Genomic DNA, 17,088 nt, shown 5'->3' with positions numbered 1-17,088 from the left:
AACAATAAAAGAAGGGCAACAAAAGGGAATAAATAAATATTAAAAGAAAGAATCTGAGATTCTTCAATTCTAATGAGCTTGATACTAATGATTCTAGTCTATAAACTGTCTTTGAATAGCATGTACCTAGATCATTGCATTAGCAACCCATTTCATTTATTACTACCTAAGAAGTCAGTGAAAAAGTTACTATCATAATCTTCAGCATAAATAACTTCCTTAGAAATGAAAACCAGGGTGGTCCGGGAGGTGGCACAGTGGATAAAGCATTGGACTCTCAAACATGAAGTCCTGAGTTCAATCCCAGACAGCACATGTACCAGAGTGATGTCTGGTTCTTTCTCTCTTCTTCTTTCTTATTAATAAATAAAATATTTAAAAAGAGAGAGAGAAAGAAATGGAAACCAGGGGCAAGATGGTGGCGGCGCACACACATTACAGTGCACAAAGATCAAGGTTCAAGCCCCTGGTCCCCACCTGCAGGGGAATAGCTTCATGAGTGGTGAAGTTGGGCTGCAGGTATCCTCTCTCTGTATCTCTCCCCCTTTCCCTTTCTCTCTTCCCTATTTCCCCCTCCCCTCTCAATTTCCTTTTTTTTAAAAGCTTAAAAAAAATGAGAAAGAAAGAAGGAAATGGAAACCAGCTCTTATTCAGTTTAGATTTCTCAGATACATTTCACAAGAATGTTCAAAGAACATGAGTTGGAATGCAAAAATAAAAAAATGTGTTTTATATCCATGATATGTGCATTAATATATCTACTTAAATATATTTTATCATATGTAAACATAATATATTCATATTATTTATAATATAAGAATATTATATTATGTTATATGAATATGAAATCTATATATTTATACTATGAATATATAATATATGGATTTACATATATTATAAATATAATATTCATTCTAATAAACATTTTGCTAAAGTTTGTAAGGCCATCCTAAATATGTGCTTCACTGAAAATTGTTAATTCTTCAAATTTTACCCAAGAATGCCTAATACCCAGAAAGAGATTTCAAACACGTACGTGTCCACTTGGCCTGCATTGTGGCTGTTTTCTGCCCTCATTCTTGTCAGTGCAGCAGCAGCTTCATCTAGCGCACAACTCACTGAAGATGTCAGTCTCCGGAGTACCTCAGGATCTGCAAAAGCTTTACCATCAGCAGTTGACAGTTTGCCAATTCCTTCACGTGTGCATCAATTACGTTGTAATAGAAGAAAAAGCATAAAAATGAAACTCGTAATTACATTTCTAAATGCTACTACCTGAGGCAAAAAATGGCAGTTTCCACAAATAAAGTTGATAATTTCAACTGTATTAACAATGTCAAAAGCCTGTGACAGAACCATTCATAAATCTGTGTTTTACTCAACACTAAATATGGATACTTAATGTAGCAACTGATTGAGTTCTTCCTAAATATAGCCACACCACAAGACCTTCAGCATATACCATATTAATACTACCTTCAGTATTATTTTTTAAATATTTATTTATTTATTATTGGATAGAGACAGAGAGAAATGGAGAGGGCAGAGGGAGAGAGACAGAGACACACGAAGCTCTGCTTCACCACTTGTGAAGCGTTCCCCCTGCAGGTGGGGACCAGGGGCTTGAACCCAGGTCCTTGTGCACTGTAACATGAGTGTTCAACCAGGTGCGCCACTGCCTGGTCCCTACCTTCAGTATTAAAGGAGGGGATAGTCTGTAACATTACAATAAGTGCCTCAATAGATCAGTCACTCAGATTTTACTTCTCTGAACTGATCTTTTTTTTCCCCATTCTCAGAGGCACCACAACAAAGCATCTCCAGTATCATGGGGATTGGGGCTCAGCCCAAGGTTGAAAAGATGGCCAAGCATAAACTTTCCCAAAGTGGCTATCTAGTCAGCCTTAGAACCACATCAAAAGAGCTACCACACAACAAACTAATAGTACAAAATGAATATAGGGACAGAAAATAGCTCACTGGGTTAAAGTACATGGCTTGCCATACACACAGCTCAAGTTCATACTCTGGCATCAATGAGAATGTCATTGGAAGCAACAGAGTTACGGTGTCTATCAAAGCATCAATCCATCATTTTTATGATTTTTTTTCTCCCTGTGTGTCTTTTTTTTGTTTTGTTTTGTTTTGTTTCCTCTTTCAGCACCAGAGAATGAACTCAAGGTCTCTATACATGTAAGACATTATTGAGTATCATGTTGGGCCCAACATTTTTTCATTTTTCTATTTAGAAAGAACAAGAACAGACACCTCAACACTGCTCCATCATCCATGGAGCTCCTCCAGTGCTGTTTATATGCTCTCATATGGTGCTGCAATTCAATTCCAGGGTCTCATACATAGTAAGGAGCGGAACCCAGGGTGTCATACATGCAAGGTATGCACTCTTAATCACTGCATCACCTCCCCAAACCTATAATGAAAATTTTACATAGCAAATAAGAGCAGGTTGTATTAACAGAAAAGTGATAAATTTATTTTTCGAGAAGACATATTCATTACAGGTAATTTTTTCTGCTACTTCAAAGCAAAAAGTTGACAAAGCTCAGTAAATTTTGGTCCAACTTTGTGTTCATTTTTTATGTCTTTTAAGAAAAAAAAACTGGGACTTCTGGGAGGCGTGGCCATGGAATAACTGGGACTGAATTGCCTCTCCTCCCAAAACAACAAATAAATACAAGAGACCCAACTGAAGTCATAATCTACAGCTGAAAGTTCTGCAGCCTCAAGTGGGTGCTCACGTGTGCGGCTGGAGTGAAAAGGGGAGCAGGTTGAAGAACAGCAAAGTCAAATCAGAGCTCTGGGTGGCAGGGATGCTGAGCTGCGCCATTTTGACGATTTCACTTTAAGCGCAGCAAGCAAATACCATTGTTCCTAGTGCCTGAAGAAAAGAGACAGGGGCTTAAAACCTCTCAATCTTTGACTCAAGGTGGTTTTAGCCTTCTGAATTTAAGGCAAGACAACAACATAAAACAGGGCACTTGTGACCACAAGACAGCCCAAAGCAACCACCCCCTACCCCACCTGTAGCAGATCATACAAACAAGAGAAACCTAGAGATCACAACAGCATCACCTGCATCAATAATCAGCACAAAAAAATGCCCAAGCAGAGAAACAAAACTAAAAAGCCAACTATGCATATCAGCCAGACAGAAATGAAACAGGAAATTCAGGAATTACAGATTTAGAGAAACTCTCAGAGACAGACGACAGAAAACTCATTGTGAGGACTCTCTCAAGAATTTAAGCAAGAATTAAAAGAGCATGTTACTATGGAATTAAAACACACAAGAGAGGAACTTATAACAGAGTTCACTAGGAATTTTCAAATCTTGAAAGAACTTCAGTCAGAATTCACTAAGCAGTTAGGAAGCATGAAAGAAAATTTTCAAACAGAACTCCAGGGAGTAAAAGACATTCTAACTACAACCCATGCCCAGGTAGAAGGCTTAGAAAGGGGAGTCAGGTGGTGGCACAGCGGATTAAATGCACGTGGTGCGAAGCACAAGGACCAGCTGAAGGATCCCAGTTTGAGCCCCCAGCTCCGTACCTGCGAGGGAGTCGCTTCACAAGCGGTGAAGCAGGTCTGCAGGTGTCTTTCTCTACTCCTCCTCTCTCCATTTCTCTCTGTCCTACCCAACAACAACGACATCAATAACTACAACAATGTTAAACAGCAAGGGCAACAAAAGGGAAAATAAATAAATATAAAAAATTAAAAAAAAAAAAAAAAAAAAAAAGGCTTAGAAAGGAGATTCATGGGAGTCGGGTGGTAGCGCAGCAGGTTAAGCACGTGGTGCGAAGTGCAAGGACCAGCATAAGGATCTAGTTCTAGTCCCTGGTTCTAGTCCCCGGCTCCCAACTGCAAGGGGATCGCTTCACAGGTGGTGAAGCAGGTCTTCAGGCATCTGTCTTTTTCTCCCTCTCTCTGACTTCCCCTCCTCTCTCCGTTTCTCTCTGTCATATCTAACAATGATGATATCAATAACAACAACAATAACTACAACAATAAAAAACAAGGGCAACCAAAGGGAAAATAATTTTTTTAAAAAAATGGTAGAATCACACATTCAGAAGAAATAATCTCCTATCTAGAAGATACAGCCAGCCCACTCATTCAATCCAAAGATGAGGGAGAAGAATGGTTCAGAAAGATTGAAACAACTCACTGTGAAATTGCAGACTCCAGCCAAAGATTGAATATAAGAGTGATGAGTTATATCTGAAGAGGAGGACATGGCCAAAGCCCAGAGTCCATTTTCAGAGCAATTTTAGCTGAGGAATTCCCTCACTTAGGAAACTACTAGAACATTCTAATTCAAGAGATAGAACGATCACCCAGATATATAAATACAAAAGGACCAACGCCAAGGCACATCATTGTAAAACTATCAAAAGTCAACGACAAGAAAAAAAAATTGCTGGCTGCTAGAGAAAGAAGTTACATACAAAGGCAGAGCTATAAGACTTTCATCAGATTTCTCTTCACAAACTCTAGAGGCAAGGAGAGAGTGGAATAACATATTCAAAGTTTTAAAGGAGAGGGAATTCCAGCCAGGAATATTGTAGCCTGCAAAATTTTCCTTCAAATATGAGGGAGAAATAAACGTTCTCTCAAATATTCAAGAACTAAAGGAATTTGCCACAATAAACTCCACCTTACAAAAACTACTAAACTGAGTCCCACAAGAAAGGAGGAAGCAAAGGAATACATGTTCCAAACACCAAGTTGCAGATGCTACCATGATGCTAACCTGAGGCATATGACCTCACCAATATACCCTGGAACCCCACTCTCCAGAGCCCTGTCCCAGTAGGGAAAGATAGGGACATGATGGGTATATAGATCAGACTGCCAACACCCATGTTGACAGGAGAAGTAATTACAGAAGCCAGATCTCCCACCTTCTGCACCCCATAATGACCCTGGGTCCATGCTCCCAGAGAGATAAAGAATAGGAAAGCTTCCAATGGAGGGGATGGGATATGGAACTCTGGTGGCAGGAAATACGTGGAATTTCACCCCTCTTATTCTATGGTTTTGTTGATGTTTGCTGTTTTTTATTTTATAAATAAATTTTTAAAAAGAGAAAAAATGGCATTCATAATTAACTCACACAAAGATGATATACATATTTGCAGACCCTGAATTTTCTAAGTCGTGTAAAAGATTCGTAATGTGATGAACTCAAGTTAATCCCCCACTTTTATTCATACTGTAACTGGTAATTTTATCAAAAGTTAAAAATTTTTCAGCCAAAAGTTCTTAAAATATACGTGAACATTTTCATTAAGAAACAGAAAATGTAACAAAATTACAGATTTCAAATTTCATTTAATTTTACTTAATGTTAAGAGTAATCTTGTGTAAAATTATGTAGAGATCATACCTTTAAATAAAAAGAGAGAGAGAGAAAAAACAAAACATAAAGTACCTGCTGCTTCCAGCAATGCTTCTAGTCGTGCCTGTGTCTCTGGGTCCACAGTGCGCAAGTCTGCTCCTTCTGCAGAACTTGATAAAAATATCTCTGATGTTGTCTTAAGCACTGGGTTATCCAGATCTTCTTGGTCCAAAATAAATGACTCAACCTGTATAAATTAAAGATAATAAAATCCATAAACATATCTCAATTACTGTTAGAAATGTAATTTAACAATTTCTGAACTAAATAAAGTACTGTAGAAAAATGGGTCTATAGGTAAAACTCTTAAGCCTCCAGCTATCTAATTACCTTTCAGCATGACAACTATAACCCAGAAACACACTTAAATTTCCTGAAAAGCACTGTATGTTCTGAGCATAGCACAAAGTCTGAAAAGCTGCATTTAAAAAATAAAACAAGGGAGTTGGGAGGTTGCACAGCGAGTTAAGCACATGTGGCACAAAGACCAAGGACCGCATAAGGATCCCAGTTTGAGCCCCCAGCTTCCCACCTACAGGGAAGTTGCTTCACAGCCGGTGAAGCAGGTCTGCAGTTGTCTTTCTCTACCCCCTTTCTTTCCCTCCTCTCTCCATTTCTCTGTCCTATCTAACAATGATAACAACAACAAAAATAACTACAACAACAATAAAAAAGCAAGGACAACAAAAAATAAATAACTATAAAAAATAAAACAAGAAGGGGCTGGTCATTTGCACTGCGGGTTTAAGCACACATAATACAAAGCACAAGGACCCATGCAAAGATCTGGGTTCAAGTCCTTGGCTCTCCACCTGCTGGGGGGTCGCTTCACAGGCAGTGAAGCAGGTCTGCAGGTGTCTATCTTTCTCTCCCCCTCTGTCCACCCCTCCATTCTCAATTTCTCTGTCTTGGCCAACAGCAATAACAGCAATAACAATAAGGGCAACACAATGGAAAAAGTGGCCTCCAGGAGCAGTGGATCTGTAGTGCAGGCACCAAGCCCTAGCTATAACCTTGGAGGCAAAAAGAAAATTAAAAAATAAAACAAGTAGATGAATATAGTCCCCAGAAAGAATTATACAAGAGACAATAAAAGACTGGATAGCATATAAAGGTCATTAAAGCAGTTTTCCCCCTCCTTTATAAAATTTATTCAATTCTGGCTCTCAAGCAAACAAAACTAAGCTCTAAGGGTGATAAATGTGGCATAACTCAGGAACTGCAAGCATATGCTCTTGAGGTTGATCCCTAGCACCAGAGTGATGCTCTGGTATTCACTCATTAATAAATGAGTATCAACAGAGATGAATTAAAATCAAAACTAAGAATTAATCTACTGTCAAATATCTGGAGCCCTAGCAATAAACAGGAAAGTTCCCGACAATGAGAAACTATACCTATTTGTTCACTGCTCTACTCTATGGACCCAAAAATCCAGTATACATAGATGTAATTTTATAAACACGAGTTTAAATGAATGAGTGATATAGTCAAAAATCAACTTATGAAAGTAAACATGTAACCCAACAATATGTTGTCTACAGGAAACTCACCTAACACAACAAGACAAACACAGACTTAAAGTGAAAGGATGGAAAACTATCATTCAAGCCAATGGCCCACAAAAAAGGGCAGGAACAGCTATTCTCATATCTGACATGATAGACTTTAAAATAGATAAGATTAAAAAAGATAGGAATGGACACTACTTAATGCTCAGAGGATCAGTCAATCAAGACGACTTAACAATTATTAATATCTATGCACCCAATGAGAAGCCATCTAAATACATCAAACTTCTACTGAAAGAGCTACAGCAATATATTAACAGTAACACAATCATAGTAGGGGACTTCAACACCCCACTATCTCAACTTGACAGATCATCCAGGCAGAAAATCAGTAAAGACATAAGGGAGCTAAATGAAGAGATAGATAAACTAGAACTATTGGACATTTTCAGAGTCATTCATCCCAAGAAACTGGAATACACATTTTACTCAAATCCACATGGATCATTCTCAAGGATAGACCATATGTTAGGCCACAAAGACAGCATCAGCCTATTCAAGAGCACTGAAATCATCCCAAGCATCTTCTCAGACCACAGTGGAATTAAACTAACACTTAACAATCAACAAAAGATTAGTAACAGTCCCAAAATGTGGAAGCTCAACAGTACACTTCTTAACAACTTCTGGGTCAAAGAGGAAATCAAGGAAGAAATCAAAATGTTTGGAGAGTTCAATGAAAATGAAGACACAAGCTATCAAAATATTTGGGACACAGCTAAAGCAGTCCTAAGAGGGAAGTTCATAGCTATACAAGCACACATTAGGAAACAAGAAAAGGCACAAATAAACAGCCTGATTGCACATCTTAAAAACCTAGAAGAACAACAACAAAGGAATCCTAAAGCAACCAGAAGGACAGAAATTACTAAAGTTAGGGCAGAAATAAATAACATTGAGAATAGGAAAACCATACAAAAGATCAATGAAAGTAAATGTTGGTTCTTCGAAAGAGTAAACAAAATCGACAAACCTTTAGCCAGACTCACAAAACAAAAAAGGGAGAAGACCCAAATAAATCGGATAGTAAATGAAAGACGAGATATCACAACAGACACTGCAGAAATTCAACATATCATGCGAGGCTTCTATGAACAACTATATGCCACCAAGCTAGAGAACCTGGAAGAAATGAATGATTTCCTAGATACCTACCAACTTCCAAAACTAAGTAAAGAGGAAGTGGATAACATGAACAGGCCCATCACAGCTAATGAAATTGAAACAGTTATCAAAAATCTTCCCAAAAATAAAAGTCCTGGACCAGATGGTTTTACAAATGAATTCTACAAAACTTTCAAAGAAGAACTAATACCTCTACTTTTAAAAGTCTTCCAGAAGATTGAAGATACTGGAATACTCCCTGCCAGCTTCTATGAAGCCAACATCACCCTGATACCAAAAGCAGACAGGGACACAACCAAAAAAGAAAACTACAGACCAATATCTCTGATGAACATAGATGCGAAAATATTGAACAAAATTCTAGCCAACCGGATACAGCAGTATATCAAAAAGATTGTTCATCATGACCAAGTGGGGTTCATCCCAGGCATGCAAGGTTGGTTTAATATACGTAAATCAATCAATGTGATCCACCACATCAACAAAAGCAAGACCAAAAACCACATGGTCATATCAATAGATGCAGAGAAAGCCTTTGACAAAATACAACATCCCTTTATGATCAAAACACTACAAAAAATAGGAATAGATGGAAAATTCCTGAAGATAGTGGAGTCTATATATAGCAAACCTACAGCCAACATCATACTCAATGGTGAAAAACTGGAAGCATTTCCCCTCAGATCAGGTACTAGACAGGCCTGCCCACTATCACCATTACTATTCAACATAGTGCTAGAAATTCTTGCCATAGCAATCAGGCAGGAGCAAGGAATTAAAGGCATACAGATTGGAAGAGAAGAAGTCAAACTCTCCTTATTTGCAGATGACATGATAGTATACATGGAAAAACCTAAGGAATCCAGCAAGAAGCTTTTGGAAATCATCAGGCAATACAGTAATGTGTCAGGCTATAAAATTAACATTCAAAAGTCAGTGGCATTCCTCTATGCAAACACTAAGTTAGAAGAAATTGAAATCCAGAAATCAGTTCCTTTTTCTATAGCAACAAAAACAATAAAATATCTAGGAATAAACCTAACCAAAGAAGTGAAAGACTTGTATACTGAAAATTATGAGTCACTACTCAAAGAAATTGAAAAAGACACAAAGAAGTGGAAAGATATTCCATGTTCATGGGTTGGAAGAATTAACATCATCAAAATGAATATACTACCCAGAGCCATCTACAAATTTAATGCTATCCCCATCAAGATCCCAAGCACATTTTTTAGGAGAATAGAAAAAATGCTACAAATGTTTATCTGGAACCAGAAAAGACCTAGAATTGCCAAAACAATCTTGAGAAAAAAGAACAGAACCGGAGGCATCACACTGCCAGATCTCAAACTGTATTATAGGGCCATTGTCATCAAAACTGCTTGGTACTGGAACATGAACAGACACACTGACCAGTGGAATAGAATTGAGAGCCCAGAAATGAGGCCCCACACGTATGGACATCTAATCTTTGACAAAGGGGCCCAGACTATTATATGGGGGAAGCAGAGTCTCTTCAACAAATGGTGTTGGAAACAATGGGTTGAAACATGCAGAAGAATGAAACTGAATCACTGTATTTCACCAAATACAAAAGTAAATTCCAAGTGGATCAAGGACTTGGATGTTACACCAGAAACTATCAGATACTTAGAGGAAAATATTGGAAGAACTTTTTTCCGCATAAATTTTAAAGACATTTTCAATGAAACGAATCCAATTACAAAGAAGACTAAGGCAAGTATAAACCTATGGGACTACATCAAATTAAAAAGCTTCTTCACAGCAAAAGAAACCACTACCCAAATCAAGAGACCCCTCACAGAATGGGAGAAGATCTTTACATGCCATACATCAGATAAGAGTTTAATAACCAACATATATAAAGAGCTTGCCAGACTCAACAACAAGACAACAAATAACCCCATCCAAAAATGGGGGGAGGACTTGGACAGAATATTCACCACAGAAGAGATCCTAAAGGCCGAGAAACACATGAAAAAATGCTCCAAGTCTCTGATTGTCAGAGAAATGCAAATCAAGACAACAATGAGATATCACTTCACTCCTGAGAGAATGTCACACATTAGAAAAGGTAACAGCAGCAAATGCTGGAGAGGGTGTGGGGTCAAAGGAACCCTCCTGCACTGCTGGTGGGAATGTCAATTGGTCCAACCTCTGTGGAGAACAGTCTGGAGAACTCTCAGAAGGCTAGAAATGGACCTACCCTATGACCCTGCAATTCCCCTCCTGGGGATATATCCTAAGGAACCCAACACACCCATCCAAAAAGATCTGTGTACACATATGTTCTTGGCAGCACAATTTGTAATAGCCAAAACCTGGAAGCAGCCCAGGTGTCCAACAACAGATGAGTGGCTGAGCAAGTTGTGGTATATATACACAATGGAATACTACTCAGCTGTAAACAATGGTGACTTCACCGTTTTCAGCCGATCTTGGATGGACCTTAAAAAAATCATATTGAGTGAAATAAGTCAGAAACAGAAGGATGAATACGGGATGATCTCACTCTCAGGCCGAAGTTGAAAAACAAGATTAGAAAAGAAAACACAAGTCGAACCTGAAATGGAATTGGAGTATTACACCAAAGTAAAAGACTCTGGGGTGGGTGGGTGTGTGGGGAGTATACAGGTCCATGAAAAATGATGAATGAAATAGTGGGGGTTGTATTGTTAAATGGGAATCTGGGAAATGTTATGCATGTAAAAAAAAAAAAAAAAAAGAAGTAGAAACGCAAAGCAGAAATTGACTGAGTTTGGAGTATGGCACCAAAGTAAGAAAGCAGAAGTACACTAGAGTTTGCATCACCAGGTTCCAGGTGTCATCAGGATGCCGGCCAGATTTCCCTGGATTGAAGACCCCACCAATATGTCCTGGAGCTCAGCTTCCCCAGAGACCCACCCTACTAGGGAAAGAGAGAGACAGACTGGGAGTATGGACCGACCAGTCAACGCCCATGTTCAGCGGGGAAGCAATTACAGAAGCCAGACCTTCTACCTTCTGCAACCCACAATGACCCTGGGTCCATGCTCCCAGAGGGATAGAGAATGGGAAAGCTATCAGGGGAGGGGTGGGATATGGAAAAAAAAAAAAAAAGAATGAAGTATTAATAATTTGCATAGAATATTAAAAAATAAGGCTAAAAATGAGAGAGGAAGGGGGTTCTGAAAAGCAACATCATGCTTTCCCCCAGGCATGGAAGCATGCTTCAAATGTTAATAAACAAACTTTCCCTAGCACAAATGAGATCTTGAACTTTTGTTAGTGGCAGAAAAATGAACCTGTAGCAACTATTTAGGTGCACTATTCCTCCCCCCCACATTCAATAAAAGGTAAACTATCAGTTATAATCATCCCTATCTCATTTTCGATTTTTCTGGGTCTAGATGGAGGAAAGGGCACAGTGCTTGTGCAGAAGTCTTATATGTGAGAGTTCCCAGTCCTGTCCTGGTACAACTCTATCCCATTTGCTCTAAATAACAAGCAGACATTCATGCCTCATGCTCTGAGGTCCCAGGTTCTATCTCTCTCTCTTTGTATGTTTCTTTCTGTGTCTTCTCTCTCATAAATAAATGAATAAAATATTTTAAAAATAGTGATTATTTGATGACAAAATAAAGGGTATTTAAACCATAAAAAAAAAGAAAGTAAACATGTATGACTCTAATTTCAAATCAACTTAATTCTAAATTATATGTATATATTTTAACAAAATATATACAACATTCCTGAAAGGCAATCTGGAGACGTGCATGTAAATAATATTAAAAGGAACCCAGAAACCCCACTTTGTGAAAGCTAGGGGCCAAGAGATAACTCACTTTACCACATGCCAGGACCTGTATTAGAGACCCTAAAACCACAACACTGTGGAATTTTTCATGAGTGGTGCAAAAAGCACTATGGTATCTCTCCTTCTCTGTCTGATACTGAAAGGAAAAAAAACATCTACTGGGAGTGGTGGAATCATACAGACACAAAAAGCCATGCAGGGAAATAATCTAAAAACCAAGGAGGAGGGTCAAGCGGTAGCGCAGCGGGTTAAGCGCATATGGTGCAAAGCACAGGATCGGCATAAGGATCTCAGTTCGAGCCCCGGCTCCTCATCTGCAGGGAGGTACCTTCACCTGCAGGGGGGGGTACCTTCACAGGTAGTGAAGCAGGTCTGCAGTTATCTATCTTTCTCTTTCCCTGCCTTCCCCTCCTCTCTTGATTTCTCTGTCTTATCCATCAACAACAGCAATGACAACAATAATAATGACAACAATGGTAATAACAAGGGCAACAAAATGGGGAAAATGGCCTTCAGGAGCAGTGGATTTGTAGTGCAGAGCCCCAGCGATAACCCTGGAGGCAAAAAAAAAAAAAAAAAAAAGCCAAGGAGGATTACTTATAGTAGGAAATTAGATCACATGAAGGACTACTATGCAGTCATTAAAAACAAATTTACGGAGTCGGGCTGTAGCGCAGCGGGTTAAGCGCAGGTGGCGCAAAGCACAAGGACTGGCATAAGGATCCCGGTTCGAGCCCCGGCTCCCCACCTGCAGAGGAGTCACTTCACAGGCGGTGAAGCAGGTCTGCAGGTGTCTGTCTTTCTCTCCTCCTCTCTGTCCTATCCAACAACGATGACAACAACAATAATAACTACAACAATAAAACAACAAGGGCAACAAAAGGGAATAAATAAAATTAAAAATTAAAAAAAAAACAAATTTAATGGCATGAAATAACATTCATAAAATTATATAAAAATCAGAATATTCAAAACAGGATCTTCATTTTGCTATGAATATATACATGCATGTATTTAACATGAACCTGAGTACTCATGAACATATCTTTAGTACATATTTGTATACTCATGTTTCTCTAGGTATGTAAATATGTATAAGCAAGAAATATTTCTGCATATTTGCATGCAGACAGAAAAAAATAATAAGAAGGTTATCTCTTCAAAGTTACACACAGCTAATAAAGGTAAACCAAGTTTCCTCTAGTACTACCTCATTTTTTTTTTTTTTATCAGAGCATTACATAGCTCTGTCATATGGTTATAAGGGGGATTGAACTTGAGACCTTGGACTTTCAGGCATGAAAGTTTTTTGCATAAGCATTATGCCATCTCCCTAGCCTGAATGAAAGGTAGATTTTTAAACAAAGGTCATTTATCTACAAGAGTCTATACTCTTAACCACTGGTAATACTACTTCACGAATGTATAAACAAAGTACTGTCGTATGCTTTACATTGGCTTGTTCTAGCCCTCCCCCTCCAAGAGAATTGGATGAGTCCTGTTAATTTCGCGGGCCTGCTTGGCCCCGCCCCAAGGAACCCTGAGGGAGGGTTCCTGAGTTCACGAGTACGAGAGTTCATGAGTTCCTGAGTTCGAGAGTTTCAGGGTTACAGAGTAAGAGAGAGTGCCAGAGAGACAGAGTTCCTGAGTTCCGGAGTTCGAGAGTGCGAGAGTGCGAGAGTTTCTGAGTTCGAGAGTAAGGGAGAGGGTTCCTGAGTTCCAGAGTAAGAGAGAGTGCTTGCGCCGCCGCAAAGAGACAGCAGAGTTCTGTTTGGTGATTAGTTTGTCTTAGTTTGTGAATCGTTGTTCCTGAATAAAGAAATACAGCTGCCCTGCCCAGCCGTTGTCTCCGCGTCTCTGTTACCCGCCGTGAAGCAAGCCCGGCCAGAGCTTCCGAAATTTTAACAACAAATGGCGCCCACGTGGACCTGACCTGCGCATCTCTCAGATAAGTAAAGACAATTTGGCTACCTATGCTCGATGGCCTTCTCTTCTGTTTGTGAAGAGATCTCCAAAGGCCTCTGCTCTTTCTTCACGAGACTGTTTTGCTGTTTCTGGAACATTTATCTCTGGACCACTCTGGTTTCCACTCGCTCGGGCGAACTCAGAACAGCCAGCGGGAAGAGCCAGCGGGCGGGAGGCAAGGCGCAGAGCTGCCGTTTCCACCTGGTTATTAAACAGCCAGCCAGCCGGCTGCGCCCAGACAACCCCACGCACTGCGCCCGCAGCCCCGCAGCCCCGCAGCCCACAGGAGGCCTACGCCAGCACACAAAAGACCCAGGAGCCCAATGCCAACATGCTGGAGCCCTATGCCAACACACAAGAGCCCGAGGCCAACATGCAAGAGCCCGAGGCCAGCCCACAGGAGCCGGCTCTCCACCGCGTGGCGCAGGGCACTGGACGCGTGATCCCTCCACGCTGCTCGGCCACTGCGAACAGGGCAGCAGACATGGCAGGGCCATGGGGCAGGGCCGCAGCGGCCCATCATGGCCGCCACCCCTGGGCACCTAGGCCCACGCCTTCTACAAAGATGGCCTGCCTGCCCTCTTTCTATGAATTCTGGAACCATCCCGGGCCTCCCGGACCCCCGGGCTCCCTGCCGAAACTGGGCACACGAGATCTCCAGCCGCCGGTCCGGTCTGAAGGCAGACAAGCTGGAGTACGCAGAGATTCGTGCAGAGATCGCAACCTGCAATTCCTAGAAGTGGAGCTACACGGGAAACCACCTCCGGATGGTGAACCCCCCCCCCCCCCAACAACTAAGACAGTACAGATTTAAATTCGTGTTTAAAATGACATGTCTTCGTAACAAAGGTTTCTCTCCTTGTGTATTAATGACCATGTTTATGTGTATGTTTAAAGTTTGGTAAACAGTAGCTTTAAGGCTAAATTCTTACTAGTCAAAGTTAAATGAAAAAGGTTTTCAATGTAATTCTCATAAAGATAAAATTAACTTACATTTAAAGTCTAAGGTAAAAATTAGTTAACAATCAATATATTTTAACTAAGTTGGTCTAAACAAAAGGTTAAATAGACTTGTTGATATGTAAAACACTACCTTCTCTATTAGAAATGGTAGATCGCACAATGGCTATGCTAATTATTCTCATGCCTGAGGTTTCCTCTCCGGCCCACACCTAGGGTGTGTCTCCATCTTGAATGGGTGTAACAAAAGGTTAAAAGACGTTGTTGATATGTAAAAGTCTCAAATTCCTTCTCTATTAGAAACGTTGGATCCTGCAGTAGATATGCTAATAACAAGTTTTGTTTCATAGTAAGTTGCAGCCAGCTGCCTGTGGGACTCTAGGCCGTCCCCGCCCCCATGCTAATGCCTGTCCAGGCAAGTAGCCCCCCAGAGGCAGATATGGCCCCCTCAGGCCTTCCCTTGGCAACATGCTGGTTTTTGTTATATATGGTTCTGTTCACCCCACACCCTTGATACTATAGTCATTTAGTTAAAAAGAAAAGGGGGAATTGTCGTATGCTTTACATTGACTTGTTCTAGCCCTCCCCCTCCAAGAGAATTGGATGAGTCCTGTTAATTTCGCGGGCCTGCTTGGCCCCGCCCCAAGGGACCCTGGGAGAGGGTTCCGGAGTCCGAGAGTTCCTGAGTTCCCCAGTGACAGAGTTCCTGGGTTCCTGAGTTCGAGAGTTTCTGGGTTACAGAGTAAGAGAGAGTTCCAGTGTGCCAGAGTTTCAGAGGGTTCCCGAGTACGAGAGTTGGAGAGTTCCTGAGTTCGAGAGTAAGAGAGTGCTTGTGCCGCCGCAAAGAGACAGCAGAGTTCTGTTTGGTGATTAGTTTGTCTTAGTTTATGAATCGTTGTTCCTGAATAAAGAAATACAGCTTCCCTGCCCAGCCGTTGTCTCCGCGTCTCTGTTCACCACCGTGAAGCAAGCCAACCCGGCCGGCAAGAGCATCCGAAATTTTAACAACAAAGTACCACAGTATTTGAACTACATTACTTGGCTCATTGATGATCAGTATTCACAATGGATACCTAATAAGGTGATGTAATAATAACAACAATAAGATAATTTGAATAGGTGCTGGATAGGTCCAGATGTGAGCCCCAAACAGGACTACTATGGCACCAGGGGAAACTCCAGTATGGTGCTATTTCCCCACACCTCACACACCTCTGAAAAGAGCAAAAATTGACCTGGGAGTAAAGTGGCGCAAGCTCAAGGCAACACTGCCCAGAAGAAGAAGAAAAAATATATATATCCACAATCACTTGGATTTATTTTAGTATCTAGTGATGTACTATAATTTTGCAAAATATGCCTTTAATTTCAGATTTAAGAACATTGAACCTTCTGGTGTACTGCACCAAAGTAAGGACTCTGGGGTGGGGAAGGAGGGTTCAAGTCCTGGAACATGATGTCTGAGGACCTAGAGGGGATTGACTGTTATGTGGAAAACTGAAAAATGTAGGGGCCGAGTGGCGCACCTGGTTGAGTGCACATGTTACAGTGTTCAAGGACACAGGTCCCCACCTGCAGGGGGACAAGTGGTGAAGCAGGGCTGCAGGTGTCTCTATTTCTCTCTCCTTCTCTATCACCCCATCCTTCTCAGTTTCTATCCAACAATAAAGGTAATAAAAAAAAGAAAGAGAGTCGGGCAGTCGCGCAGTGGGTTAAGCGCAGGTGGTGCAAATCACAAGAACAGGCCTAAGGATCCCGGTTCGAGCCCCTGGCTCCTCACCTGCAGGGGAGTCGCTTCACATGCGGTGAAGCAGGTCTGAGGTGTCTGTCTTTCTCTCCCTGTCTTCCCCTACTCTCTCCATTTCTCTCTGTCCTATCCAACAAGGACGACATCAACAATAAAAAAAAAAAAAAAAAGGGCAACAAAAGGGAATAACTAAATATTTAAAAAAAGAAAAAGAGGGGCCAGGTGGTGGCACACCTGGTTGAGGGCACATTACAATGCGCAAGGACCCAGGTTCAAGCCCCTGGTCCCCACCTGTAGGGGGAAAGCTTCACAAGTGGTGAAGCAGTGCTACAGGTGTGTCTCTCTCCCTCTCTATCACCCCCTTCCCTCTTGATTTCTGGCTGTCTCTATCCAATAAATAAATAAGATTTAAAAAATTTAACAAAAAGAAATGTTACACATGTATAAACTACTGTATTTCATTTTTTGTTACTGTATTTTA

At 40.7% G+C, this 17,088-nt stretch overlaps 2 protein-coding genes across 7 annotated transcripts in view; one reads left to right on the top strand and one right to left on the bottom strand.

Annotated features, from left to right (window-relative positions):
- ANKHD1 (ankyrin repeat and KH domain containing 1) overlaps positions 1-5,633 on the bottom strand; it is a 132,875-nt gene extending 127,242 nt beyond the window's left edge. For 3 of the 6 annotated variants that reach the window (XM_060179419.1, XM_060179428.1, XM_060179434.1), the window contains exons 1-2: positions 5,456-5,633; positions 1,037-1,193 (exon numbers count right to left, since the gene is read on the bottom strand). In XM_060179419.1, the coding sequence (XP_060035402.1) occupies positions 1,037-1,077 (41 nt within the window). In that variant the 5' untranslated portion in view covers positions 1,078-1,193; positions 5,456-5,633. The remainder of the gene's footprint in view (positions 1-1,036; positions 1,194-5,455) is intronic. The other 3 variants (XM_060179442.1, XM_060179452.1, XM_060179460.1) reach the window with 3 other exon arrangements.
- CD14 (CD14 molecule) overlaps positions 1-12,655 on the top strand; it is a 247,120-nt gene extending 234,465 nt beyond the window's left edge. Inside the window, exon 3 of the mRNA XM_060179489.1 lies at positions 12,597-12,655. The gene's annotated coding sequence lies outside the window, so the exon portion shown is untranslated. The remainder of the gene's footprint in view (positions 1-12,596) is intronic.
- Positions 12,656-17,088: the final 4,433 nt, after the last annotated feature.

Source organism: Erinaceus europaeus, chromosome 2 (genome assembly GCF_950295315.1).
Source record: "Erinaceus europaeus chromosome 2, mEriEur2.1, whole genome shotgun sequence".
Taxonomy (NCBI): Eukaryota; Metazoa; Chordata; class Mammalia; order Eulipotyphla; family Erinaceidae; genus Erinaceus; species Erinaceus europaeus.
Note: the sequence above shows the minus strand (reverse complement) of the source record. Positions and strands in the feature narration are given on the sequence as shown.